We start from the raw sequence: 27690 nt of genomic DNA, 5'->3' as shown, positions 1-27690 counted from the left end.
GGTTCAGGAAGGTGAGTGGATGCGGTGCATCAATGCAAATAAAGGACACAGGCTGAGACTTTGTCACAGACATTTCTTGGAGCGAATATCTCATGCCCCCTCCCCAATGACAAGGCTGGGTCTTTGGCTCCCGTCCTCCCCCGCCACGGCAGCCTGCACTGATGGTAACAATATTGAGGTCACAGACTGGCTTGGAATCAAGATCAGGAAGATAAGTGTCGGGGTGCCTCCCCCAAATCTGGGGGCCAAGCATCCAATCTGAGGGGCAAGCAGCTGGGAAATTGGGCCTGGGGGCTCCAGGGTCTGAGGTCTTCCTGGCTCCCAGGGTCAGCCCTCCATGCACCCCTGATTTGGGGGTGATGAAGAGTAATCATGGATCAGAGGTGGGTATCAGCAGGGAGCAGGACTGGGAGACCTGGGAGAGGCGGTGCTGGGAGGTGGGAGCTGGGGGAACTTTCCCCAGCTCCCAGCACTTCATCCGCAGATCCCACAGCACCTTACAGCACTCTGGTCCCCGTCCCACCCCTCCCCAAAACGAGGTAGGTTAAGAATGGAGCTTCCCCCCGCCCACCACGGAAGGGAGGAGACCGAGGCACAGAGAAGGGGATGGGGACCCAGGCCGCCCCAGCCCCCGGTCCCTCTGCCCTCAGCTCTGGTGGGTCTGACAGTGAAGAGAGCTGGGCAGAGTGGGGATGGGAGGGACATCCCCCTTTTCTCTCACCCATCCCAGGGTCTGGTTGGGAGAGCGGAATCTCACAGGTTCCGGATGTAATAAATAGTTAATAATTTAAAGGAAGTGACAGAAGGATCTAACCCTCTGACCCCCTTGACCTATCCCTTGAAACCCCTACAAGGCCATCCAAGTCTGGGTAATGAAGAAAGGTAAATGCACATTTCCAGATTCTTGGGACCACCTGCAGGTCCCAAGCCCATACAGCATTGAAATTGTCTTGCTCCAAGACCTTGATCCTCTGCTTCAGGCCATCATATCTGAGATACCCTGAAAGTCCCATTCCACTCAGGGAAAAGAGACTGTGGCATCACAGAGGGCCATGAAACTGGCTTTCAAGCTTCACAAAGCTACCCCCAACTCTGAGATGGAAGGGAAGGGGTTAACAGGGCAGAACATAAAAAGCTTGGACTAGGGCTGGGGCTTAAGTTTGGGCTTGGGGCAGAGTGCAAAGGGAGTGACTGAGTGTGTGTGTGTTTATGTGTGTGTCCACTATGTGCACAGTACAGCCAGCAGAGTGTGGTGTGAATTCCAGCCACCCCCATCTTGACTGTGTGTCTTTGCTTAGCAAACAGTTTGCACCATCATCTATGCAATGCTGGGTCCTAGAGATGGATGTGGAGTTCTGGGATGCTCCTGGAACCCAGAAACATGAGCTCAAGATGATGGGGTTTTTTTTTGTTTTTGTTTTTGTTTTACCATAGTAAAGGAGTAGTTCTGTGAGATGCTGGAGGCTTGGGATGGGGCCCTTAAAGTTCAAATTCGGAGGTCTGGGACCTTGGGGTTTCAGGGGCTTATTGTCAGCAGGATTCAAGGGCAGCAGGTATCAGGGAATATCAGGCTGAAGAGGTCTGAGTCCACAGAAATCGGGGATCTGAAGGTGCTATGGTCCTGAAGCATGTGGATGGGCCAAGGTCTTGAGTTAGGGACAATATCAATGTTGTGGAGGCTTAAGCCCTGAATTTGGGGGACCAATGGCACCTTGGAGTCTTGGGACCAGTGCTCCCAAAGCACCTTGGGGTCATTCAGGAGCTGGGGGCCAAGGGGTGAGAGGCCTGTGTGGCCATGAACATCCCATCATCTGGGAGATGAGCTTCCAGCCTTGAGGGGATTGGGGATCTGTGGGTACAAAGCAGCCAAAGATTCCAGGCCATTCTGGGGCTTGAAATCCAAATCTAAGAGGTTTTGAAAGAGGGTTATCTGAGGACTTGAGACCAGTGCCTTGGGCCCTAAGGGGTTGGGGACCTTCAGTACTACATCTGGGAGCATTAGGCACCTCAGAGTCCTATGTATGAGATCCAAAGCTCTGGGAACACTGGCTTGGGATGAGTGGGTCTACAGAGGTCTTTGATCCTTGGTTCCCAGAGCATCCTGGATCTGACATCTAGATCTTGGTGGGGAAAACACTGGGAGGCTCAGAGATGAGTCTTGCAAGACATTTTGGGCAGAGAACATGTGTCTGGGCACACCTATGGACTCAGGGCATCTTGAGAGGGGTTTTTGTACCTCTAGGATGCTAGGGGGCTACAAGACTATCTCAGATATGGGTGCCCCAAGTTTTAGGTGAGCATTCAGGGACCATTTGGGGTGCATCTAGGTTCTATGGTCTCAAGATCCGGGAGTTAATTGTATGCAGGCAGGGTCAGGTTATAGACAGGTCCTGACTCACTGTAATCTGAGGGCTCATGTGTCAGGCATCATGGGGTCGGGGTTCAGGGCCCTGCATCTCTTGGGGATACATGTGCTCCCCAGCCTGCCTGAGGTGAAGGGTTTGGGGATGCCTGGAGTCTCCCCAGTCTAAGTCAGGGAGGAGGTTGGTGGCAGGATGGGGGTGCCAGAACTCAGGGTGCCTGGGACCTCTTGGACAGACATCCCAGTGAAGCTGGGTCTGGGGTCTCTCAGTCCTAAGTTTGGGGTCCAGGTTCCAGGTCTGGGGTCTCTCAATCCAAACTCAAGCTCCAAGTTCCGGGTGTGCCTAGGTTTGGGTTTGGGGGTCCGAACGGAGTCCAGGGTCCTGGACCCTCATTTTGGGGTCCTTGGTGCAGCTACCGGACCCACCAGGCCGTTCTCACCGCGCCGCCTCCTCGTGGCGACCCCCGCAGCCTGCGCAGCCGCATCGCGCCGCGACCCAGTGGCAGGCGCGCAGGGGCGCATAGCAGCAGAGGCAGGGCACAGCCAGGGAGAGTGCGGCCAGCGCGGCCCAGCGCGCCGCGGGACGCGGGTGGCCTGGCTCGCAGGCGCACGGGTCCGAGAAGTCACCCTCCGCGTCCGACAGGCAGTGGTAGAGCAAGCTCTCAGCGCACCACAGGCAACTGAGCCGGCGCACCAGCAGGCGACCCGGGTCCGGGGCTTCCGCGCAGCGACCGCCGCGCCCATCCGCGCGGCGGCGGAAGAGTGCCCGGCAGTGCACGCAGCGCGCCGCCTCCTCCGCCTCGGGGGAAGCCTTGGCAGGCGCAGGGGCAGGGCCGGGGCCCGGGGGTGGGCGAGCAGGGGGCGCTGGAGGCGCAGCCTCGGCGAGAGGGGCGGGTAGTGTGGCAGGGGGCCCCAGGGCTGTGCCCCTCAACGCGCCGGTCTTGGCGAAGCGCACGACGCAGGTGGACAGGGTGAGGGGCGCGGGCGGCCCGGCGCGCCGGTAATCCTCATAGCCACGGCCACCCCATCCCGGGCCCCCTGCCCCAGTCAGGGGCTCTGAGGGCTCCGGAATCCCCGTGAACGGTAGGAGCGGAGGGTAGCTCTGTGGGGTGAAGGGATAGAACAGGTTAGCGGGGTCTGTGATCCCTCACGCTCCACCACAATCCATCCCAGTCTCAGAAGACGAGAATCCAAAGACCCAGCCTTCAGGCCTCATTCATCTTAGGAAGCTGCCCTGGGATCCTGAGTGTCTCTGGGTCTGGCATTCAGACTTCCAAGCCTCCAGCCCAATCCTCTCAAATCCAAGAACAGACCAAAGAATCCAGGCACCAAGCCCACACCTTAAGGACCCAGTGACTCGGGCTCTCAGCCCTGCCCTCTTTCAAGACCCAGGAAGTCCTAGCACCCAAACCCCCCTACTCCCAGATCCAGGAGCTTGGGACTCCAGCCATGTCCTTCAGGACACAGGAATCCAGTCCCCGGGGAGCTTAGCCCCTTTGGTGTCCATGCCCCACCTAATAAATTAACCAATCTAAAGAACTCCTTCCACAAGCATGAAAAACTCCCTAATATACTCGAAGAATTGTCTAAGTCATCCCCTAAGCCCCTTTGATTCAGAACTCAGAACTTTCCAAAATCTCCAAGAGCGCAGGACACACAGGGAAAGCCCACACAGATGCTTCAAGGAACCTAAGTCCCCAGGCACCCTCTCTACCATCACTGCCACGAACTCAAGCCAACCATCCCTGAGGATCTGTCTGCAGTCTCTTGTCCTTCTGGGGTCTCAGCACCCACCTACCTCTGGACCCCGGCACCCTTCCCCACTTCCTCCCCACCCCCACAAGCCCCAGACTTCCAGTGGAGGCGGGAGGTCGCACCTGAGCGGAGGAGCGGCGGCGCTGGGGGGATGTAGCTGGCCCGAAGCCAGAAGCTGACTCCACCGTGATGATAGTGGCCGCCGCGGCGGTGGGAGGCGTCTCCTGGCGGCTGTGACTGGAGGAGGACTCACTGTCCACATGGGACTGGGGGAGAGTGGCGGCCTCAGAGCCGGACCCCGGCACAGCTGATGCCCTCACATAGACCCCCTCCCATGGCAAGCGAGAGCTCTGCGGCCAGACAGGCCTCCGTGCAAGCCCCAGCTCTGCCACTGACTGGTTGTGTGACCTCCGGCAAGTGAGCTCATCTCTTTGAGCCTCAGTTTCCTTCTCTGTAAAATGGGGATCATAATAGTGTCTATTCATAAGGATGTGGTTAGGACCCACTGTACAGGGCATAACACATGCCTAAACAACAGAAAGAGCTGGAAATGGTCACTGTTCTCAAAGACCCCTTCATCTTTATCTACTCAGCTTGCTCACTGACCTACGGAACAACCAAATATCTTTCCCTTTCTCAGAAACCCTCTCCCTTGGCCAGTCGGCCACGTTCCTGACTCATTCCCATCCCCAGATCTTGACGGGGGCCCCCACCACCCAACAGGAAGGTGTTCCTTCTCAGCCAAACCACCTGTCCTTTACAAAGGGAAATGTCACTTCTCAGACCCTTGGTTTCTGTAGCTTGGGTGGGGGTCATCATTCTGACTTCATCCATCTATCTTCAGTAAACATTCATTGAGCACCTACGGCATGCCAGGCTCACACAAGGCCATTGCAAGGATGTAAGATGGAGCATGGGAAGTCCAGCATCTTTCTTGAGTAAGCACCAAATACATAGGACCTGTCCACGAGATTTCTGTGGCCCCATCCACCTCTCCCTCCACCCTGCGATTCCCACTTTTCTGCCCAGGGAACCAGTTTTGTTCTTCTAAGTCTCAGCAACTCCCACTGTTCCCAGCAAATGCCAAATCACATCTGACATTATGTGCATTTATTCATTCAATAAATGTACTTGACACATATTTACTGAACACTTACTGTATACCAGGCACTGTTTTAGGTCTCGGACATGCAGCAAGAAAGCAACAAAAGATCCTTTGCCCTCCTGGAGCTGGCATTCTAGCAATAAGCTAACAGATAAGAAACTGTCCATACTAGGGCACTGGGGTGGCTCAGTCGATTAAGCAGTTAAGTGTCTGCCTTTGGCTCAGGTCCATGGTCCCCTGGACCTGAGCCTCTAGTTGGGTTCCCTGCTGTGCAAGGAGCTTCCTTCTCCCTTTCTCCGCCACCGCCTCATGTTCTCTCTTGCTATCTCTCTCTCAAATAAATAAAGTATTTAAAAAAAAGAAAGAAAGAAAGAAAGAAAAAGAAAACTGCCTATAGGAAGAAAATAAGGAAAATATCTAGAACAGGGAAAAATTAGAACAGGATAGGGAGCATCGGGACATCACAGTTTTGAACAGCTTACTCAGGAAGAGCCTCACTCAGAAGGTGATATGTGTATAAAACCCTGAAGGAAGTAAGGGGATGAGGCATGTGGAAATTTGGGGAAGAATATTTTCCAAGACAGAAGTAACAGCCAGTGCAAAGGCTCTGAGACAGGAACATACCTGCCGTGTTGGAGTAACAATGAGGAGGCTAGTGTGGCTGGAGCACAGTGAGCAAAAGGGAGAACAGGGGGGCTAAATGGCATGGGATCTTATATGCTTTGTCCTTTACCCTGAGTGAGATAGACCCCTGGAAGGGTTCTGAGTTGTGGGATGGCCACAATCTGTCTTAAATGTCAATAGGGTCCCTCTGGCTGCATGTGAGGAATTTCTAGATAGTAGGAAATAGGAGGGGGGCAGTTAACAATAAGAGGCTGGCGAGATGCTCTGGTTGGCAGATGAGGTTGGACAGTACCAGGCTGGAGGCAGATCCTAGTCATTTGAAGGCAAAGCCAATATTTGACAAGAGATTAGATGAGGAGCATAAAAAAGGACAAAAGTCAACGATGACTTCAAGGTTGGTACCCTGAGTAACTGGGAGGATGAACTTGTCATTAATTTGTTCACTATAAAAGATATGGCTTATCTTTTTTTTTTCTTTTATCTTTTATCTTTTTTTTTTTTTTTTAAATTTTCTGCCTTTCCACACTAGAATAGAAGCTCCATGAGGAAAGGGACTTTGTTTTGTTCACTGATGTATCCCCAGTGCCTAAAACACTACTTATTTACAGGTGCTCAATAAATACTCTTGAATGAATATGTGACCCACAACAGAATAGGAAAGCTAGGATAACAGGAATCACATTGATATTAATAGTTTGGGCCCAAATTTGTGTCCCCAGCATGTGGCATGCTGCCTGATACACAAGAGATGCTCAAGAATGTTTGGAGAATAGAAATAATCCCTGCCCTCCCAGCAGAGTGGTGTCCTGGACTCACCGTCAGAGGGCAGGGGGTCTCTGCGGTGTCCTGGGAAGGGGAGGAAGAAGAGGAGGAGGAAGAGGGGGTAAGCGAGCCTGGGGCAGGAAGAGAGGCAGATAGTGAGTTCCCTGGGTCCCAGCTTCTCCCACCGTCCTGCCACATCCTCCAGCACCCACCGCCTGCACCGCTCACCTCGACCCAGCGCAGCCAGTGCGGCCAGCAGGCTCTTCTGGAACTCATCAGCCTCCGCGGGACTCTGGAACGTCAGTCCAAACTTGCAGTCACCCAGGCTCCAGTGATGGAAGATGGGGTTCACTTTGTTGTAAACCAAGCCTGGCCTCAGGGTACACTCCAAGGTGGTCTGAGGGGTGGTAAGAGGGGGTCAGGTCAGCAGCCCCCTTCCAGCCATGCCTGTGACTTCCTTTCACCCCTCAGCCTAGCTATATACCTCAGCATCCCACAAACTTCATTTGTCAATCCTAGGTGTACCCCTGAACCCTGATCAACAATCCAACACCACTTCCCAACTTTATTGAGCACACCTCTGATATCCCAACATTTCCCCAAGCCCCTTAAACCCTATATTTTCCTCATGCCCCCTTCTGATAACCCAATGTCCCTCCTTCTGTCTCAGTAATACTCCCTGAACTTTATTGAACAGCTCAGAATATTACCATTAGGCTCCTTCTGATGCCCCAATAATCTCCAAAAATGCTACCTCAAAATTCTTATCAACTTCCATAGCTTTCCCCTTGATGCTGGTCAACACCCTAGGTGTTTCCTCACAGCCTTGCCCAACATCACCATATTCCTTCACACCAGTTCAAATCCCCCTACATTGTCCCTTCCAACCCCTGCTCTGAAATGCAAGCTGTACCCCAAGCCTTTTCAAATAATCCAAGTCTTTCTACCACACCCCCAGCTGAAACGTCAACACTGTCCTTCCAAATCATGCCAGGCAGCCCAGAATATTCCTGCTGAACCCACATATAGGATTGTAAACCCTATCTGACCCGTCCAGATGGTCCCCCACCAAATGCCTCCATATACTTAGAGCAGACAGGGGCTGGTGGTGTAGGACCTCCTGGTAAGGATCTCTGAGCAAGATGGAGCCACCGGAGAGTTCTGAGCAGAGGGAAGGACATGTTCTGAGTCAGGTGTTAGCAGGGCCCCTGCAGAACAGACTGAGGTTGGGGGATGGAGCAGGAGCAGGGCAAGACCAGGGAGGAGGCTGCCCTGACGGCCCTTTGGACAATGGCAGTAGACAGGCCCTGCTTGATACACCCAGATTGTCTCAGAACGCCCAGTTGTTCTCCATCAGACAGATATTCAGTTCCACACCATGTCCCAAACCCGGGCTTGATTCTGGGCTGGGAGATGACCTGACTTCATCTCTGCACTCCCAGACCCATCCCCTTACTTCCCCCACGCCCCCACCCTACCCCCACGCCCCAGGGTGGCTCACTTTCTGGTCCCGAAGGCGCTCCCCGTGGATGACGTAGTGCCCCTGGCGGGCCCCCCCCTCGGGCCTGGCCCCTCGGACCCGACAAACGCTCACCTGGCTGAGGCCCCCGCCCCCCACAGGCAGCCAGCCCCCACTGGAGTCATCTCGGGCCATCACCACGGCTCGGACCTGAACCATGTACCTGGAGGGGGTGGGGAAATGGGTACAACACAGTCAGTGGGCTGCAGTGCTGTTCTCTCATTCAGCGTTCCCCCAACCCTCATCCCCAACCCTCATCCCCCGTCTTCATCCCTCACGTCTGGATCCACTGCACTCGCAGGCAATGATTCTCACTTTCTCTGACATGCCTGCCTTCTCCTCCCCATGCCCACCTTCTTCCAGCATGGCTTCTTTCTTCCTCATGCCATCTCTTTTCTCCTACGCTCATCTTCTCCACATCTACCTGTCCTCTCCATACCCACCTTCGTCTGTTTCCCCATCGTTCCCATCCTGACCCCCACAGCCTCAGTTTTCCACTTCCCTTCCCCCTCCAGCTCTTCCCCTATCAACCCAGTCTCCTCTCATCCCTCAGCACATTCCCACAGCCCCACCCATGGTTCCCCCTCACAGCTGGGTGCCTGCGCATATGTATTTTCTTAGAGCCCATCAACTCAGCTCCAGATCCCCCCTACACTGTCTCCACACTCTGCCGCCCAGGCCACTGGCTGGGTGAGAAACCCAGGCTCTCTTCCCCCCCACCCCTTCCCGGATTTATGAATGAGACCGGATGCAAAGCTCACTGAGTCACCCAGCAACGGGAGATGGGCAGGGAGAAGCGAGAGAACCAGAAATGGCCAGAGAGAGGCCGAAAGGGAGATGGAGGCAGAAGAAGCCAGGAACGGGCGACCAAGACACAACCAGAGTGCGTTTCATTCACAAAAATCAAGCCTGCTCCCTCAGGTCCCAGCCGAAGGAAAGCAAGGGGGAGAGATTGAGGGGAGGTGGAGAATTGATCCCTCCTCCTCCCCCTCCCCGCCCCAGCATCCTTCAGAACCTTCTTACCCCGCCCCCCAGCTCAGGGGACGTAGCCCTCCGCCCAGTAATCGCGACCAGCGTCCAGCCCCTCACTACCACATAGCGCAGGGACCCTGGCGTCTCAACCTTAGGGACCAAGGCAACGAGCTCTAGCCCCTTCCCCCACCTGCAGGCTGTCGGTTTTCCCCGGCCCTTTGGGAGGGGAAGGGGCGGTCGCAGCGCCCCCAGCCCCCTTTTCTCAATGGGATGGGATTTTGTGAATGAGCAGTCACGTGACGCTGCTTCCTTTGTCCGCCCGCCTCCCCCAACAACAGGTGAAGCAGAGAAAGAGGGTAGGGGTCCCCCAGGGCCTAGCTGAGATGGGACGCCGGGATTTCTGAATGTCCTATGCTCTCCATACATCTGTTTCCCTGGGGGAGTGGTCCCCAGAGTTCCTCAATGGTGGGGGTCCAGTTCGGAATTTTATGAATGGGGCGTCCTCGCAGAAGTCCAGGCCCCCAAATGGAGACTGGTACCCCAAATGGCTGCCGCGCAGTTTGGGGGCCCCCACCCCCTTGTCCCTCCAGCCGCGGTCCGGGGGGCGCCCCGGTGGGCAGGAGGCGCAGCGCGGTCCAGGCCGCCCCCTCACCAGGACAGGCAGTCTGTCAGCCCCCGCCCCCTCGCCCCTCTTGGCACCTGCCTGGGAGGCTCCGGCCGGGCTCCGAGCGGCGGCGACTTGGCCTCCTCCTCCTCCTCCTCCTGTTCGCTCCGGCTCCCTCGCTGGCTCCAGCGGCGCTAGAGACGGGCACCGGGAGCCGGGGCGACGGGGGAGGGAGGGGGAACCTGGAAGATGGGTGAGGGGGAGGGGGCGGCTTGGGGGAGGGGTAAGCGCGAGGCGGGCGTACTTGCCCGCTGGGTCCTAGAGCCCGTCACTAGCTACAGAGAACAGCCCCCCAGCCCCCATTTTCTCAGGATCCAGAAAAGATCCCCCACTTTCCCACCTATTCGCGCCATTGATCCCTGGGGACGTGGTGAAAGGTCCGGGACATGGCCGGGTCTCAGGGTTCTAAAGAGGTGAGGGTCTTTGCTTTGGGTTCTAAATGGGAGGAGCTGAGTACCTGGTAGAGTTCGAAAAGGGGTGGGGCGAGATGGGAGCATTCGCAAGGGGGCGGGGACGGAGGGCCTTGGGAAGGAGAGTCGGTGAGGACGCCGAGGGCGCGTACAAGCGCTTGCGTCATGGAAGGGGCGGCTCCGCAGTGGATGGGCCTCCTAGGCAGGCCCAAAGAAAGAGAGGGTCTTGGGAAGAGATGTTGTGGGGTCCTGAAGGGTGGAGTTTAGAGGTAAATTGTCTTATGGGCGGGGCCCACGAGAGCGCTGAAAGGGAGGAGCTCCGTGGCAGTGTTCGTAATGGGCGGAGCTTCGAGGGACTAACGACGGGGGCGGAGCATTTTGAAGAGGAGGGGCTAAGGATTACACTCTGAAGGGGTGTGGCCTAGGACTGCAAGGTCTGGGGGCGGGGAAGAAGACGTCGGAATATTTCAAAGGGAGATCCAGGTTCGTAGTGGGCCGGCCTGCAACTGTCTCACCGGAGGGCGGGGCCTCGAGCCCGGGGGCGGGGCCTAGATCTCGGGGTCCGCCCTCGCTGTCTCGCCCACTTGCCATCTACCGCTTCACTCCCGTTCTTTTCGGTTATTTTCTGCTACGGCCGTTCCCCGCCCTGCCCTGGGCCCAGGGGGCCGCGGTCTGAACTTTGGTCGGCTGGAGGAGTCGGTGAGTGGGAACCTCTGGGCGAAGGCGGGGCCAGGGCGGAGTTGGAGAAAGGGGTGGGGCCTGAGTGTTAGACCAGGAGCAGTAAAAGTTTAGGAGTGAGGCCCGAAGATTTGCCGTTGCCTGAGAAGAGGGCGAGACTCAAATGATAGACTCAGAGAGAGGGATCGGAGGGTTAGAAGTGAGGACTAGGGGGTTAGCAAGACTGGAATACTGCGGAGGAGTGGCCAGACCTGGGGTCGGTGATGAGGACGGATACTGACAATCAGGGGCGGGACCAGAGAGCAGGGGCGGCGCCTGGGCCTCCGAGCCAGGTTAGAAGACTGGGAGAGAAGTTTGAACTCCTTGCAGGCCTTAAAGGCTACTTACTGAGCACAATCATCATGAGTGATGTGGTCTGAGTAACGGACAGGAAAGCGGGCAAGCCCTGCAGCTTGGAGCCTAGAGACCGGGGATATATGGTCAAAGTGTAGGGATGTGACCTGAGGGACAAGCCAGGATGGGGAGACAGGGACAGAACCTTAGTACACTAACTAAGAGAATGGAGCCTAAGTATCTGAACAGCAACTGAATGGGGTCATGAGGAAGAAGGCATGACAGTAGCTGAATGGGGCAACGGGGAAGAACGACTGAGCTTCGAGAGTCAGGGAACAAGAATGCGGCTAGCAACTGGTGCCTGAGTGGATCTTGGAACATAGGGGCCGGTCTGGGGTGGACAGGTAGGACCAGACACAGCCAGCCTCGTGGAGTCCCCACAGTTTTAGCAGACTGACAGGCGTAAGTTTTTCTGACCACAGTCCCCGACCTCCGTCAGAAATGGGGAACGTGCAGTCGGAGCCGTCCGCGGGCGGGGGCTCCCGAAAAGAACAGGCCTCGGACCGCTCCTCTGAGTCCCGCCGGACATCCCTGGTGGAGCCCGAGGTGACCCCCTCCTCCCCGGCGATGCGCCTGGCTCGCGGGCTGGGCGTCTGGTTCCCTGGAAGCTCCGCGCCCCCGGGAATCCTGCTACCCCCGGAGCCCCAGGCCTCACCCTCGCCCCTGACCTTACAACTGCCCTCGCCAGTGACGCCCCTTTCAGAGGAGGCGGCTGCGGCCGCGGTCTCTACACCACCCCCGCCCTCCGTGGGGACCCTGTTGCCCGCGCCGTCTAAGTGGCGAAAACCCACGGGCACTCCAGTGCCCCGGATGCGCGGTCTGCTGGAGGCGAGCCATCGCGGCCAGGGCGATCCTCCGAGCCTCCGTCCGCTGCCTCCGCCGCCCCGGCAAGTAACTGGAGAGGACCCCAAGTCTGTCCCGAGGGCCCCATCCCCTACTCCACTGCCCTTGGAGCCGCGGAAGTTGCCACCACCGCCACCTTCCGACCGGCAGCCTCCGGATCACAGAATCATTCCTGCTCTGGCCACACCCGCCACGCCCCCCACAGAAAGTCAGGTCGGGTACGGCAGCGAGGGCCAGACGGCGGTTGGAGCTCGCAGAGGGGCGCCTCCCCAAGCGGGCGAGGGAGAAATGGCCCGGCCTGCGGTCTCTGAATCCGGCCTCAGTTTGCTATGCAAAGTCACCTTCAAGTCGGGGCCCACTCTGGCCCCTGCGGCAGCCTCGAGTTCCTTAGCACCCAAAGCCTCGCTCGGGGGTAGCGGAGGAGGCGGAGGGCTCTTCGCTGCCGCGTCGGGTTCCATCTCTTACGCTGAGGTCCTGAAGCAGGGGCCCCTGGCTCCTGGGGTCGCTCGACCCTCGGGAGAGGTCCCTCGGGGGACTCAGGAAGCAGAAGGCGGTGATGGAGACGGCGAGGGGTGTTCTGGAACCCCCTCGGCGCCCATGTCCCACGCCAGGACCCTTCCGCCGCCACCCTATACCACCTTTCCAGGCTCGAAGCCCAAATTTGACTGGGTGAGCCCTGCGGATGGCCCTGAACGCCACTTCCGTTTCAACGGAGCCGGCGGCGGTGTCGGGGTGCCCAGACGGCGCGCTGCCGCGCTCTCAGGGCCCTGGGGGTCCCCACCGCCTCCGCCGGGGCAGATGCACCCAACCCCCGGGCCCCGGAGGCCTGCACCGACCCTGCTGGCGCCGCCTATGTTCATCTTCCCGGCGCCCACCCATGGTGAGCCTGTGAGCACCCGGCCGGGAGGCCCACAGGAGGTGCTGCCACCGCCGCCGCCCACGCCACCACCCACGCCGCCTCCCGCGCCGCCGCCGACTCCGCAGCCGCCAGTGCTCCTGCCAACGCGGCTGCCCGTGGTCCGCCCTCCCACTCCACGCCCGGGCCACTTGGAGATGGCTTTGGCTCCCGCCCCGGCTCCCACTCTGCCCCTCGCCTTGGCTGCTGACCAGGCCCCCACCCCGACCCCCGCCCCGGCCCCGGCCCAGACCCCGGCCCCAGTTCCGGCCCCGGCTCCGGTCCCGGCCCCGGCTCCTGTTCCAGCGCCAGCGCCGACGCCATCCCCGGCCCCGGGCCCTGCCCCGGCCCCGGCTCCGGCCCCGGCCCGGGCCCCAGCCCCGGCTCCCGCTCCAGCTCCGGCATCAGCCCCCGCTCTGGCTCCAGCTCCCGCTCCCGCTTCGGCCCCCGCCCCATCCCCGGCTCCAGCTCCCACCATGGAGCCAACGCTGCCTGCGCCTGCGCCCATCAAGGCCCGCACGCGAAGGAGCAAGGGTGCCCGAGCAGCCCGAGGCGCGACCCGTGAGGATGGCGCGCCGGGAGATGGTCCTCGCGAACGTACTGCAGCTATCGTGACTGACAGTGGTGGTGGAAGGGGTGGTGGTGGCGGCGGGACCCCTCCAGCAGGGATGGCTAACACGGGCACCACACGCCACTGGCCGCCCTTCCAGGTGCTTAACTCCTGTCCCTGCAAGTGTTACTGCCGCCACCAGCCGCGTCATCGCCGTCTACCACGCAACGTGTCTGCCTGGTGAGGAAAGGTCATCAGGTAGTAGGGAGGGAAGGGTATACCCCTTGAAGTCCTGAACCCGATCTTCCCGGATAGAGTCCCATTCAGCCCTCTGGAATCCAGACGGCAGCTGACCCCTGACCCTTTCCTTGGCTGTATCTCAAACCCAGCTGAGCTCCAATCCTTCAGCACCAAGAGAAAACTTGACACCATACTGACCGCTGACCAGGAACAGTGTATGCCTTGGTCCAGCCTCTTGGTACACAGATCTCCAAGCTGACTCTTGGCCCTGTGATCTGGAGCCGTCAGGGAGGGAAGCTGGTGCCCCCTGGACTGATGCCATACATAGCCTAACCCTGTCCCTCAGGGTACCAAGGACCATGTCTCAAGTTTTTTAGGGATAGGAGCAGAGGAGATGAATGTATACCTCCAAAGAAGTCCCTGACTTAGCCCCTCACACTCCTGACCTCTCCAGCCTTTAGGAACTTCTCCTGACTCTGGGTTCCAAGGCTTTCGCAGCTAGAGGGAACAGATGTCCCATCCCCATGCTAAGGAGGCTATAGCCGAGTCCTCAGCTCCAGAAAGATAGTGTATCTTTGTTACACACTCCTCCTACACACACACACACACAATGAATCTCGGAATCTGGTCACCAGAGTTCATCTGACCTTGGCTCCCAAAGATTCTGAATCACCGAGAGACCCTCTGCTCTGGACCCCTTGAGGGTTTGGTAGGGATGGGCCAGGCGGGGGGGGGGGGGGGAGAGTATAGGACACAGATACTATCACCAATCCTTAGCCCCCTTTCCTAAATTTAAGTGGATATAACCCTGCCCTAGACTGCCTTTGTGATACATGGCCCTTCATACAGATGGGGCAAGTGAAACCTAGGAGGGGCAAGGGCTCCACCACATGGCCAGGCCCTGCTGATTCTACCCTCCCCCTAGGCTGAGCACGCCCACCAACCACCTGAGCGAGCCACCCTGGGTTGCCACCATCAAGCTGGCTGGCTCCCTGGTGGCTGGGCTGGAGCACTACGACTTGCAAGCCACTCATTCCAACTGAGTGCAGTCTGCTCAGTGCCCTCTGCTTCCCCGTCCTTGACAATAAAATAACCATCCAGATGTCTAGCTACCTGTCAGTCACTTCCTCAGGGTTGAAGGGATGAGGTGGGCTAGGGCAAAGGCCGCCACGAAAGCACGTCTTAGAAACAGTTAAGGAGACTCGATCCAGACAGCAGTCATGGAAATCCAGGCATCCGGCACCTGGACTGATGGGCCCAGCGGGTTAGACAGTCTCGTTACCCTTAATACCATCAGCCCCATTTCTGAGCCAATCTGAGGCCAAGCTGAGATGTTCAGCACAAATCCACTTGGAAAGCAGGGGTGATCACTCCCTTATACAGGTGTGGAAACAGACTCTAGAAGACTTTGTTGAAAGTCATCCCACAAATGGCTCAGCCAGATTTGGAAGCTGCCTTAAACAACTTCTCGAAAACGTCATGGCAGGAAACACAGGCTGGGGGCAGTACCAGGGGTCCTAACAGTACTGGCTCAGGAAGGCTGGGAACCAGGGCAGGCTTGCCAGCACCCACATCTATCGTTCCACAGAGGTCTCAAACTGGTAGCCCACAGACGGGTTCCATTTCACATGTAATTGAACAAACTGGTTTAATTACAAACATTTAAAAAACTGTGATGCATCACCCCCTTCGCTGAAAAACTCGTGCCTTGGCCTGGCAGTCCCGTGGGTCCACAGCCGGCTGCAACAATCCCTCTACCTGGAACCTGGGCTCTCCTGCCACCGGGGTCCCGTCATGGCTGCCATCGAAGAGCTTCAGCAATGGCCGCCAGGCAGAGGCTGACCCAACAAGAGGGTTATCTCCACCCCAGAGGGCCCCCAAACTTCTAAGTTCTTCCAAGATAAGGAACTTGGCTCCCCACCATTCCACCCGGGGAGACAAGGGCCTACAAGAGAGAAGGTCAATCCACCTTTATTGGAAGAAGCCCTGCCCTGCCACTGCTTTAAATGCTGCAGGCCTGGCCGCACCCCGGCACCGGGGTGGGGGGGCTCAGACGATCATCTCCAGCTGCCGGGCATACTCGATGACCTGTTTGGCCAGTTCCGTGGAGGGGATGGTGGTATCTTCTGGCTTCTGTTGCTGGCTGGCAAAGCTGTAGTAGTTGTTGAGGCCCAGAACCCACCCTCGCTGCAGGAAGGGAAGGGTGACAGATGGGTGGGGTGATCACACAGGCTCCCTCCCCACCCCACAGAGCCAGCACTTGCCCACCTGGGCCCTGGCTCACGTTCCTTGCCAACCCTACTCTACCGACACAACTCTAGACAAGTGACTTCACCTTTCTGTCCCTCAGCTGCTCCACATTTGAAGCAAGGACTCTAATCACACAGCTCCCTGGGTCTACTATGAGGATTCGGTGAACCAATACCTCTAAAGCGCCGAGAAGTGTTTGGCCCAAAGTAAATGATCACTAAGTATCAGCTGTCACCACAGCTGAAGTTCAGTTTCACTTCTTCCAGTCTGGTCTTGACCCTCCTCAGTTACCCTCCACCCCCTGCCCTAGCACCTCCAAGGGCACTATTGGTGCATAAACACCCCAGGCCAAATGAGGCAAGGTCTTGCAGAGAAAAGCTGCATCCTCTAAGGAATTTTGTTAAGTACAACAGCTCAACAGGCCCTGGGCATCAGCGTCCACCTCCACCTCCTGCCAGGTGCTATGCTAAACAAGAACCCACATGTTAAATTCCAGCCCCCACTCTATGGATCAGGAAACTGAAGCTCAGAGAAGTTCAGCAACCTGCCTGAGGTCACACAGCTGGATTTAAACATGTGCAGTCTTGCTCCAGAGTCCCTCCAGGCCCCCCCCACCCTACTATGAGTGCACCCCTGGCCCCACGCCTCCCGCCCTGTGCCCCAGGCACCTTCTTGGCGTAGTCTGTCATCTTTTTGGGTGTGTTGAAGAAGAGGATCCGGGTGGCCTCAGTGAAAAGTATCTTCTCATAAGCCTTCTCAATGCACCCAGCAATCTCGTCCCTGAGGAAAGACAAGGTTCTCATTACTGAACACAGACAACTCTCCAGGCCTTGTCCTCCCAGGGCTGACATGTGTGAGCTCTGAACTTTCAGTTCAGCACTGATGTCTGGAACATGCTTCCTGCCCTGTTTCATCCAGGCTTGGAAAGGGGCAGGAGTGTGACCAGAGGTGCAAAGCCAGGGCCACAGCAGGGTCCAGATCTCTGAGACTACTGGGCTCGAACTCTGAATCCCACTCCCAGTCATTAGGACTTCAGACTGTCTGAAACCCAGGCTGGGACTCACATGAGGGAACTCTTTACCGAATCACCCCCCTATATACCCAAGGGTGCTTGCTGTACCCCATTTCTAGATCTAATCCTGAGAGGTTTTCTTGCCACCCCTGTTAAGAAGCACAAGATCAAGACTGAAGAAGAGAAACAGCAAAGATCAAGTCACTGAAAACAAAGGCGTGAGCTCTGGGAACAAGTTAGTGACACGGAGGGTGCATCTCTTTCTGATGTATTTTATCTCTTAAGCCAAGCGGCAGGTATGCACTCACTGCATACTACTACTTGTTCATTTTGGAGAACCAAATTTCTTTTTTTTAGTTTTTATTTATTTGACAGAAAAAGAGAAATCACAAGTAGGCAATCAGAGAGAGAGGGGGAAGCAGACTCCCCGCGGAGCAGAGAGCCCAACGTGGGGTTCAATCCCAGGACCCTGGGAGCATGACCTGAACTGAAGGCAGAGGCCTAACCCACTGAGCCACCCAGGCGCCCCTTGGAGAACCAAATATTTATTTAAAATAACCTAAACTTGGGGCACCTGGGTGGCTCAGTCATTAAGTGTCTGCCTTCGGCTCAGGTCATGATCCCAAAATCCTCAGACCGAGCCCCACATCAGGCTCCCTGCTTGGTGAGAAGCCTGCTTCTTCCTTTCCCAATCCCACTGCTTGTGTTCCCTCTCTTGCTGTGTCTCTGTCAAACAAATAAATAAAATATTTTTAAAAAAATAAAAAATAAAAATAATCTAAACTCGTAAGCTAGCCCTCCTCACTCCCGCCACATCTCTGGGCTTAGTTTTAGTTCTGCCATCCAAGAAATGGAAACCCATCTCAGTCTGGCACTTTGCATCCATGAACCCGCTCTGCCACCACCTGGACCCTTTTATTCCTCAAGGGATGTGTCAGTGTCATGCCCACCTGCCCATGTCACATCACTTGTGTACAGAGCCACCCCTGAGCAGGACTTAATGGCCCCATTCTAAGGAAGAAGAAACTGAGGGTTCCACAGTTTAAGAGACCTGAGGTGAGGTCACATGCCTCATGGACTGGAGCACTTCTAAAAAAAGCAGCTTGGGTCTTGCCTGCTGAGCGCTGTCTGGGTGCCAAGCCCAAGCCTGGATCATATGGGCACACAGATAAACAGCCCCCAGTGAGATGAGGGCTGTTTTCCACAATTTCATGACAAGTTCCAGTTCACAGAGAAGGAGATGTGACGTGCCCAACCTCTCCAGACCACAAGTGGCCAGAATGGGCTTCAACTCAGGGCTGTCTGACTCCAGAGTCCAAACTCTCTGAACCCCACAGGACCCTGCCCCACCCCACACACCTGATAGTGTCAAGCAGGATGTCAATGAAGAAGGTATAGCTCTCAGCAGGGATGTTGCCTTTGGCCAGGAACACCTTGTTATAGCTGCCCTCCATCAGGTACTGTAGAGGCCAAGGGTGGAGAGGAAAAGAGGATAAGGAAGAGGTAGCATAGGGGTCTGCGAGCTGAGGCCTCACCACATTCCCAGTGCCTCAATAATCTCCTCTGCTAGAACACCCTTAGAGTAGTCATGATTCCCCATGCAGACTGAGCACTTCCTCTTCCAGGAAGCACTCCCTGGTTTGTACACACACACACACACACACACACACACACACACACGCAAACATGCATGCACATCCTTTCTCCAAACTGCCCTGTGCTGATAGCTAATTCTCTTACCTATTCTCCAATCACAGGAGAGAGAGCTGGACCCACCCCAGAGCTCATCCCTCCAGTCCTTTGCCTGCATTGTGCAGCCAGCCATAACTGCTCGCTCCCATCTTCTCACCACAGCAAACTCCTCCCATGAGACCTCAGCTCTAGGAACTACCTCCTAAGTTAGGTACTAAAGCTCTTCCCTGATCATGCTCACCTTGTTCTAGAAATACTTTCCTCTTGGCTTACTCTCAGCCACACCAGACATATTTCTGCCTCGGCATCTTAGGCTGCTCCCTCTACTCGGTTCACTTCCCCTCAGATGTCCACGTGGCTGGGTTCATGGCCCCTTTCAAATCTTTCTCAAATCTTACCTTTTCAGAAGCTCCTCCCTGACCACCCTACAAAAAAATTCACCGCTGCCCCAACTCTCCACCCTCCCCACTTTGTCCTTCTCCATAGCACTTAACATCTGACAGAACACATAGATTACTTAATCTTTTTGTTTACTGTCTGCTTCCTCATCTGAATGTCATGCCCACCAGATCCTGGATTTTAATGTTTTGTTTGTAGAACAGTCTGAAAACCAATCAATGTCATGGCACGTGGCTGGGGCTCAACAGCTATTGAAAAAATGAGCAAATGAGTCCCCAAGTTAAAGACAGGTGACCCCAGCTCACTCCTCCAGGAAATCTCCCCTAATGTTTGCACCTGCACCACCCCCTCCAGATCCTCCCTCCACGCCCATTCCCCAGCCTCACCTGCTCAAGGGACACAGGATGCTTGATGTATACATTGGTCTGGATGTCCTTGGCAGGCAGCCGCTCCAACTCTGTGTGGAACTCAGCCACCCGGTTCTGGGACAGCAGGAAGAGGAGGTTGAGGCCCAAGAGCTGATGCATATAGGCTGACTCGGGGAGCTGCTCCCTGTGGACGAGGATGGGAGAACCAACATAAGGAGAACTTAAGTATCTATGAGCCCCCGGCGCCAGCCTCCAGAGACCCTGATGGACCCGTGGTGTCTCCTTGCAGAAGTATGGGGTCTTGAGTTTTCAAATGAAACTAAGTCCAGAGAGGCATGAAGTCACAAGTCGTATGGGCCCAAGAAACTGACCTCACTCCAGGAAAGGGACTCAGACTCAGTTTCCCCAACTAAAAAAAGAGAATTACCGCAGCATCCATCTCTTAGAAGGTAGGTCAAGTGAATAAGGGTTAAGTGAATCAAATGACTTAAACCAGGTACAGTGATCGGAACAGTACTTGACTCATATTGTGTGTTAGCTGTGATTATATTAGGAGTTATCAACCTTACTTTAAGGGGGAAACTGAGGTATGGGGAGGTGAAGTCATTTGTCCAAGACCACATAATCAGGAAGCAGCAAAATCAGTTTCAAACTCAGGTTTGTCTGATTTCTAAACATGTCAAATTCTTAATTATTAATCCACTCAAGCAACATTGAGTTAAAAAACATTATGTTTTATATTCAACACATTCAGTGAATCCCTGCTCTGGGCCCAGCCTCATGCTAGGCAGTACTGGAATGCAGCAGTGACTAAGACCCCTCTGACTTTAGGAGTTCAGTGGGGGAGACCAGCTGAGATAGGGGAGGCAGAGTCAGAGGGATCATGGCTCAGACAGCACTGGAGGCTGCAGGAAAGTTTGGTCTGAAGCCTGAGAGCTATGGAGAGCCATGACAGATTCCAATCAGGGTATCAATATTGGTCAAGTTTTAGCATCGCAAAGAATCTACTGGCTGTCATGGGATATGAATCGAAGGGGGCAAAGCTGGAGCCAGGGCAGGTGAAAAGCAGCTACAGTGCAGAGTAGAAATGTAGTATAGGAACGTGGAGAGGGGAAGAGACTGGAGGCCAACAGAGACCGAATGGTACAATCTCAGGATAAGGACCTCCAGGAAACTCAAACTCCTGACCCTGTACATTCTGGGGACAGAGTTAGGCAAACAGGGAGTTTCCAGTTGAAGGAAGATGACCTGAGACGCTGGAGAACCAGTGATTTAAAAACAAGAAAAAGAAAAACAAAAAACTACCATATAACCCCCTGCCCCCACCCAATCAGGGGCAGGACCCATCCTCACTTGTAATCGAAGTAGTAGCATTTGAGCTGGGCCATGTAGCGCTCGAAGGAGGGGATGTCCTTGCGCAGGATACTCCACTGGGCCCCGATCTCCAGAATGTCACCTGTGGGTGACAGGGCAGGTTCTCAAGAGGTGCCTGAGTCCCTCTTCTGACTACCACTCCTGCCATTCCTCCCCTCACCCCCAACCCATCACCCCCCACAAGCCCCAATCACTCACGGGCCAGAATGAGCTGCTGTTTGGTCAGTTTGGTCCCTGTAGTTGGCAAGAAGTTGAGCTCCAGCAGAACCAGCTGACAAGGACAGCAGAGAAGGAAGGAAAGAAAGAAGATGGGACCTCAAGTACAGGTTTACTTATTTTTGCAAAGCCTCAGTTTGCCCACCTAGGAAACAAAACTAATCATCATCCCTGACTCAAAGCTGTTGTGAGTTTTAAAGGAGTCAGAACAGAGCCTGGGCACACTGAGTGCCCACTTAGGATGACCTCAGGTTATAATTATAAATAGACCCACTGGGAAAACAGGAAACATCCTCCATCCCTGACTCAATGGAATCAAGGGGGTGGGAGGACGCTAGCACCTTCAGTTTTTGGCAGACCTTTTCCACAATTTATTGGGCTGGGCCCAGCTACACCTCCCATTACCCCCAGATCTACATCCGGGAGGAAAGGGAGGTAACATCCCCCCATCACCCAGCCCACATATCATTTAACAGACACGCCCCATTCAGAGACTCAGTTCAGCCCACAATACTTGTACTCCTTCCCAAACAACGTTCGGTCTGAAGCACCCTGAACCCCATTCTGGTCCTCTCCTATAACAATATTTTCTCTAGATTCAGTCCTATTCTCAAAACTCGGCTGCCCACCCTCTCCCACACCCCACCATGCGTCCCAAGTCCCAGATACTCTCAGACCCTGACTTGGTCTGGTCTAACCACGTAATCCTTCATCTCAGCCTTCTTTCATCACCCTGTCCCGTCCTCATTCCCCACTTGCTCTCGTCAAGAACCTACCATCAGAAAAAAAAAACTCCAATACGCCCATCCTGCCGCTCCAGCCAGCTAGGCCTCCAAACACCAAAACTTGAACCCCCCACTTAGTTATGCCTGAACATTTTCATCACTGGCTCCCCCCACCACGCCCCGCCACTGTGGAGCCGTCTCTGATCCGTTCCAAATCTCTCTTTTTTTTTTTTTTTAAGATTTTATTCATTTATTTGACAGACAGAGATCACAAGTAGGCAGAGAGGCAGGCAGAGAGAGGGGGAAACAGGCTCCCCGCTGAGCAGAGAGCCCGATGTGGGGCTCGATTCCTGGTCCCTGGGATCATGACCTGAGCCGAAGGCAGAAGCTTTAACCCACTGAGCCACCCAGACGCCCCCCGTTCCAAATCTCTTCTTCACCTCTTGAAATCCGCACTTTGGCAGTTCCGAATCCTTCACCTTACTGGATCCTCCAACCCGCCCTGGTTTCGCCCGCGGCCGGGAACTCAGCTAGGTCTAGACCCTAAGACAGGCCCCCGCCAAACCCTACCTTGAGACGGCCCAGCTCTTCACCACACTTGCTAAGATTGGGGCTTTTACGGTTCCACTCGCCCTTAAGTTGCTCGTACATGCCGGCCGCGACCTGAAGAACTGCACCCGAGGCCGCCGCAGAGCCCGAGCCCGAGGGACCCGGCGTCCCGTTCACCGCCGTGGCCGCCATCTTCCGTGATGCGGCAAACCTCCGGTCCGATTTACGGCAGCGTCGCCTACAGACGCTCGCCCGGCGGAAGTGGGGCCGGGAGGTGGAGCCCAACATTGGGGGCGGGGCCACGGCTGCTGTCCTCCGCCCGCCGCGGTTTGTATTCAGTCGCTCTCGGGGAGGTGCCCTTGAAGTCCGGCCCTTAATGAACATGTCAGTCAGTGCTCCGCCTCTGCTGTCATTCAAGATGGTGACCGGAAGTCCTCTCCTGCCCTAACTGAAAATGGCAGCAGTCACAACGCCTTGCCGCCTCCCGTAACCAATATGGCTGTCATGGCTTCGGTCTAGGCGTTCGCGACGCTACGCTTCTGTCTTCGAGAGTCCACCTTCTCAGAAGCTTCTTTAAGCCAAGAGGGGGCGGTAGTGGAGCTATGTCATTATTTCCATTTTATAAACAGGCTCTGAAAGGCTCGGTAACTTTCCCAGAGACTAACCGTCGAGATTTGAACCCAGGTCTCCGTGGAGTCTCTCAGTGCATCCTTCTACATTTTCTCCAAGCTTACAAAAATATACACAAACTGTACAAAAATCATCCAGTATTATGCCTTAAATACCACATATACGCGGAGGATTCCCATTTTTTTTTTATCCCTACTCCCATTTCCTCTGCATATATCACACCCGCCTATTCAACATGTCCCCTTTTCTCAAACCCAACTCTCTGTCTTCTTCAGAATGTCAGCTCCACAAAAGCAGGGATATCTACCGGTTTTCTTTATTTCCGTATTCTCAGCATGTGGTACACAGTCAATGAATATTTGTTGAATGAGTGAATGAATGGGTATGTAAAATTGCCTGTCTTTCAAAACGTTTTTTTAGCGGCGCCTGGGTGGCTCAGTGGATTAAAGCCTCTGCCTTCAGCTCAGGTCATGATTTCGGGGTCCTGGGATGGAGCCCTGCGTCGGGCTGTCTGCTGAGCAGGGAGTCTGCTTCTCCCTCTCTCTCTGCCTGCTTCTCTGCCTACTTGTGATCTCTGCCTGATAAATAAATAAAATCTTTAAAAAAAAACGCACTTTTTTAAAAGTTTTTATTTCGGGGGGCGCCTGGGTGGCTCAGTGGATTAAGCCGCTGCCTTCGGCTCAGGTCATGATCTCAGGGTCCTGGGATCGAGTCCCGCATCGGGCTCTCTGCTCAGCAGAGAGCCTGCTTCCCTCTCTCTCTCTCTCTGGCTGCCTCTCTGTCTACTTGTGATTTCTCTCTGTCAAATAAATAAATCTTTAAAAAAAAAAAAAGTTTTTATTTCGGGACGCCTGGGGGCTCAGTTGGTTGAGCAGCTGCCTTCGGCTCAGGTCATGATCCCAGCGTCCTGGGATCGAGTCCCACATCGGGCTCCTTGCTCCGCAGGGAGCCTGCTTCTCCCTCTGACTCTGCCTTCCACTCTGTCTGCCTGTGCTCGCTTTCACTCGCTCTCTCTCTCTGACAAATAAATAAATAAAATCTTAAAAAAAAAAAAAGTTTTTATTTCAATTCCATTTAGCTGTGTTATTTTTAAGAGTTTTTAAACAAAAACTGAGTCGTGCTACACATATTTTCTAAAAAAAGCAACGTGCTTCTTTTTTCTGCCAGTCTGATAAGGGACAACCACAAGTTTTTAGTTGTTTTCTTTTGCATTAGCATATTAATGAAGTTGAGCATCCTTTGTGTTTATTGAACATTTGGATTTCCTTTTTGAAATTTTCTGTGTGGTCATTGCATCTTCTTATACTTTTTTTTTTTTTAAGATTTTATTTATTTATTTGAGATAGAGTAAGAAAGACAGCAAGAGAAAGCAAAAGTAGGGGGGAGGGGCAAAGGGAGAGGGAGAACCAGACTCCCCACTGAGCAAGAAGCCCCACATGGGCTCCATCTACCTGAGCCTAAGTTGACTGAGCCAACCAGGCGCCCCTCTAGTTATTAGTCTTTATCATACAATTTACAAACATTTTCTGCCCTTCTATGGGTTGTTTTTTCACTCTCTTGATGGAGTTCTTTGATTCACAAAAGTTTTTAGTTTTGATGGGGTTTAATTTGTCTATTTTTTCTTTTGTTGCATGGACTTTTAGTATCATACTTAGGAAATCATTGCCAAATCAAAGGTGAAGATTTTTACCTGTTTTATAGTTTTAGATCTTTTTTTTTTTAAAGATTTTATTTATTTGACAGGCAGAGATCACAAGTAGGCAGAGAGGCAGAGAGGCAGGCAGAGAAAGAGGAAGGGAAGCAGGCTCCCCACTGAGCAGAAAGCCCAATGGGGAGGGGGGCCTCTATCCCAGGACCCTGAGATCATGACCTGAGCCAAAGACAGAGGCTTTAACCCACTGAGCCACTCAGCTGCCCCAGTTTTAGATCTTAAATTTAAGAAGCTGATCCATTTTAAGTTAATTTTTGTGTATGGTATAAAGGTTCAAATTTATTCTTGTGCATGTGGATATCTAGTTTTCCCGGTATCATTTGTTGAAAGGAATGTCCTTTCCCCTATTGGGTGGTTTCAGCATCCTGGTCAAAAATCAATTGACTGTATACATAAAGGCTTATTTTCTGAGCTCTCTATTGTATTCTATTGGTCTATATGTCTCTCTTTATATCAGTATCACACTGTTTTAATTACTGTAGCTTTGCAGCTTTGAAATTAGGAAGTATAAGTCCTCCAACTTTGTTCTTCTATTTCAAGACAGTTTGGGCTATTTAGGTCCTTTGAAATTCCATATCAGTTTTAGGATGGGTTTCTCTATGATTGCAAAATTGCCACTGGGATTATGAGATTGTTTTGAATCTGTATATCACTTTTGGTCTTGCTATGAGCTGAAATCCCCTAAAATGTAAATATTGAAGCCATAACCTCCCAATACCTCAGAGTGTGACTGTATTTGGTTATAGGGACTTTAAAGAGGTGCTGAAGTTAAAGTGAGGCCCATTAAGGTGGAACATAATCCAGTTTGACAAGAATCTTTATACAAAGAGGAAATTGGGGGGTTCCTGGGTAGCTCAGTCACTTAAGCATCTGCCTTAGGCTCAACTCATGATCTCAGGGTGCTAGGATTGAGCCCCATGTGGAGCTCCCTGATCAGCAGGGAGTCTGCATCTCCCTCTTCCTCTGCCTCCTACCCCTGCTCATACTCTCTCACTCTCTCTCACTGGTAAATAAATAAATAATCTTTAAAAAAGAAGAAGAAGAAGAGGAGGAGGAGGAGGAAATTTGGACACACAGAGAGACATCAGGGATGTGACCACACAGACTATGTGAGAACACAGCAAAAGAGTAGTCATTGACAAGCCAAAGAGACAGGCCTCAGAAACCAAACCTTCTGACAATTTGACATTGAACTTTTAGACACCAGAACTGTGAGAAAACAAATCTCTTTTATTCAAGTTACCCAGTCTGTAGTATTTTGTTATGGCACCCCTAGCGAATGAATACAGGTAGTACTATCTTCTTAACAATACTAAGTTTTCCAGTTCATGAACATAGGATGTCTTTCCATTTGCTTACATGTTCTTTAATTTCTTTCAGCAATGTTTTGTAGTTTTCAGTATACAAGTCTTTCACCTCTTTGTGCAAACGTATCCTTTTTTTAAGATTTTAAGTAATCTCCACACAGCCAACATGGGGCTCAAATCCACAACCCTGAGATCAAGAATTGCATGCTCTATGGACCGAGCCAGCCAACCACCCCTATAAAACTTATTCATATTTTATTCTTTTTGATGTTGTGAATAGAATTGGGTTTTTTAAATTTTCCTTTTCAGAATAAATGAAACAAGATGGGATTGGGAGGGAGACAAACCATAAGAGACTCTTAATCTCACAAAACAAACTGAGGGTTGTGGGGGGGTGTAGGGAGAGGGTGGTGGGGTTATGGACATTGGGGAGGGTATGTGTGATGGTGAGTGCTTTGGAAGTGTGTAAATCTGGCAATTCACAGACCTGTACCCTTGTGGCTAATAATACATTATATGTTTATAAAAAAAATAAAAAATTTAAAAAATTTCCTTTTCAAATTATTCATTGATAGTGTATAGAAATACAATTGGTTTTTGTGTGTTGATTTTGCATTTTGCAAGTTTGCTGAATTCACTTATTAGCTCTGTGTGTATTCTATGTAAAATTTCCTGTCATCTACAGAGATAACTTCAGTTCTTCCTTTCTATTTTGGGTGCCTTTATTTTCTTTTTCTTTATTAACTCCTCTGGCTAGAACTTCCAATAGTATGTTAAGTAGAAATGAGTGTCCATGATCGTTCCTGATCTTAAGGGAAGGCATTCAGTCTTTCACTACTGTGTATGATGTTAGCTTTGGGGTTTGTATTTATTTCCCTTATTTAACCCTATTTAACTCAGGTTGTTGAGTATTTTTATTATGAAAGAGTGTTGAGTTTTGTCAAATGTTTTTTTTCCCTCCATCAGTTGAGATGATCATGGTTGTATTTCCTTTATTTTATTAATGTGATGTATTACACTGGTTGCTTTTCGTATGTTGAGTCCTTGTGTTCCAGGGATAGATCCCAATTGGTCTCAGTGTATAATCCTTAGAATACAGTGCTGAACTCAGCTTGGAAATGTTTTGTTGAGGAGTCTTGCATTTATACTCATGACGAATATTGGCCTTTAGTTTTCTCATCTTGTAAAAACTATCAAAACTGACTCAAGAAGAAATAGAAAATCTGAGTATGTCTAGAATAGGCAAGGAAATTGAATCTGTAATTTTTAAAAAAGATTTATTTTTTTAGTATTTTTTTAGAAATTTTTCATTTCAGCTAAGTTATTCCATTTGTTGGTGTGCAGTTGTTCATAACATGCTCTTCTAATCATTTTTATTTCCATAAAGGATAGATCATTGTTTTTTTTTAATTCAATCTGCCAATATCTGCCTTTTAATAAGCAATATTTTTAGTTTTATTAAGACATGTTTTAAGGGGCTCCTGGGTGGCTCAATGGGTTAAAGCCTCTGCCTTTGGCTCGGGTCATGATCAGGCTCTCTGCTCAGCGGGGAGCCTGCCTCCTCCTCTCTCTCTGCCTGCCTCTCTGCCTGCTTGTGATCTCTCTGTGTCAAATAAATAAAATCTTAAAAAAAAAAAAAAGACATGTTTTATGACCTAACATATCCTCTATCCTGGAGAATGTTT

The 27690-nt window shown here is 52.9% G+C and overlaps 3 protein-coding genes across 22 annotated transcripts; 1 reads left to right on the top strand and 2 right to left on the bottom strand.

Annotated features, from left to right (window-relative positions):
- Positions 1 to 59: 59 nt before the first annotated feature.
- On the bottom strand, positions 60 to 15578 carry SPRED3 (sprouty related EVH1 domain containing 3). 18 transcript variants are annotated; one of them, XM_082709090.1, is made up of 7 exons: positions 10221 to 10319; positions 9799 to 9945; positions 8110 to 8290; positions 6837 to 7005; positions 6663 to 6739; positions 4240 to 4383; positions 60 to 3464 (listed from the first exon to the last, which is right to left on the bottom strand). In XM_082709090.1, the coding sequence occupies exons 3-7, from the start codon at positions 8284 to 8286 to the stop codon at positions 2799 to 2801; spliced, it is 1233 nt and encodes a 410-aa protein (XP_082565216.1). In that variant the 5' UTR covers positions 8287 to 8290; positions 9799 to 9945; positions 10221 to 10319; the 3' UTR covers positions 60 to 2798. The 18 variants fall into 18 exon arrangements, with proteins under 18 accessions (XP_082565216.1, XP_082565212.1, XP_082565218.1 ...); XM_082709086.1 differs by having other exon boundaries at positions 4240 to 4568; positions 6663 to 6692; XM_082709092.1 differs by lacking the exons at positions 9799 to 9945; positions 10221 to 10319 and adding an exon at positions 14886 to 15578 and having other exon boundaries at positions 4240 to 4568; positions 6663 to 6692.
- On the top strand, positions 10719 to 15631 carry GGN (gametogenetin). Of its 3 annotated transcripts, XM_082709077.1 has the most exons (4): positions 10728 to 10872; positions 11667 to 13593; positions 13693 to 13772; positions 14698 to 15631. In XM_082709077.1, exons 2-4 carry the CDS (start codon positions 11686 to 11688, stop codon positions 14813 to 14815), a joined length of 2106 nt encoding a protein of 701 aa, XP_082565203.1. In that variant the 5' UTR covers positions 10728 to 10872; positions 11667 to 11685; the 3' UTR covers positions 14816 to 15631. The 3 variants fall into 3 exon arrangements, with proteins under 3 accessions (XP_082565204.1, XP_082565203.1, XP_082565202.1); XM_082709078.1 differs by lacking the exon at positions 14698 to 15631 and having other exon boundaries at positions 10719 to 10872; positions 11667 to 13579; positions 13693 to 13762; XM_082709076.1 differs by having other exon boundaries at positions 10733 to 10872; positions 11667 to 13772.
- A 96-nt stretch (positions 15632 to 15727) lies between these two features.
- On the bottom strand, positions 15728 to 22780 carry PSMD8 (proteasome 26S subunit, non-ATPase 8). The gene is made up of 7 exons (XM_082709102.1): positions 22379 to 22780; positions 21066 to 21138; positions 20847 to 20949; positions 19512 to 19677; positions 18394 to 18494; positions 16691 to 16802; positions 15728 to 15959 (listed from the first exon to the last, which is right to left on the bottom strand). The coding sequence occupies exons 1-7, from the start codon at positions 22739 to 22741 to the stop codon at positions 15822 to 15824; spliced, it is 1056 nt and encodes a 351-aa protein (XP_082565228.1). The 5' UTR covers positions 22742 to 22780; the 3' UTR covers positions 15728 to 15821.
- Between the last annotated feature and the right edge of the window lie 4910 nt (positions 22781 to 27690).

Source organism: Mustela nivalis, assembly GCF_964662115.1.
Source record: "Mustela nivalis genome assembly, chromosome: 18".
NCBI classification, from domain to species: domain Eukaryota; kingdom Metazoa; phylum Chordata; class Mammalia; order Carnivora; family Mustelidae; genus Mustela; species Mustela nivalis.
Note: the sequence above shows the minus strand (reverse complement) of the source record. Positions and strands in the feature narration are given on the sequence as shown.

Excerpts from the sequence above, each read along its gene's own strand:
- SPRED3 (XM_082709081.1), bottom strand. The coding sequence starts at position 10,260 with ATGCTCCCATCTCGCCCCACCCCTTTTCGAACTCTACCAG. Across the intron at positions 7,006-9,802 it reads GCCCGGCCGGAGCCTCCCAG|ACCACCTTGGAGTGTACCCT; the intron begins GCAGGTGCCAAG and ends ACCACCCCTCAG. Across the intron at positions 4,569-6,662 it reads AGACCCCCTGCCCTCTGACG|AGAAGGAAACTGAGGCTCAA; the intron begins GTGAGTCCAGGA and ends CCCATTTTACAG.
- GGN (XM_082709076.1), top strand. The coding sequence starts at position 11,686 with ATGGGGAACGTGCAGTCGGAGCCGTCCGCGGGCGGGGGCTCCCGAAAA. Across the intron at positions 13,773-14,697 it reads CCACGCAACGTGTCTGCCTG|GCTGAGCACGCCCACCAACC; the intron begins GTGAGGAAAGGT and ends CCCTCCCCCTAG.
- PSMD8 (XM_082709102.1), bottom strand. The coding sequence starts at position 22,741 with ATGTTCATTAAGGGCCGGACTTCAAGGGCACCTCCCCGAGAGCGACTG. Across the intron at positions 20,950-21,065 it reads ACAGCAGCTCATTCTGGCCC|GTGACATTCTGGAGATCGGG; the intron begins GTGAGTGATTGG and ends TGTCACCCACAG. Across the intron at positions 18,495-19,511 it reads ATCCTGTGTCCCTTGAGCAG|TACCTGATGGAGGGCAGCTA; the intron begins GTGAGGCTGGGG and ends TGGCCTCTACAG.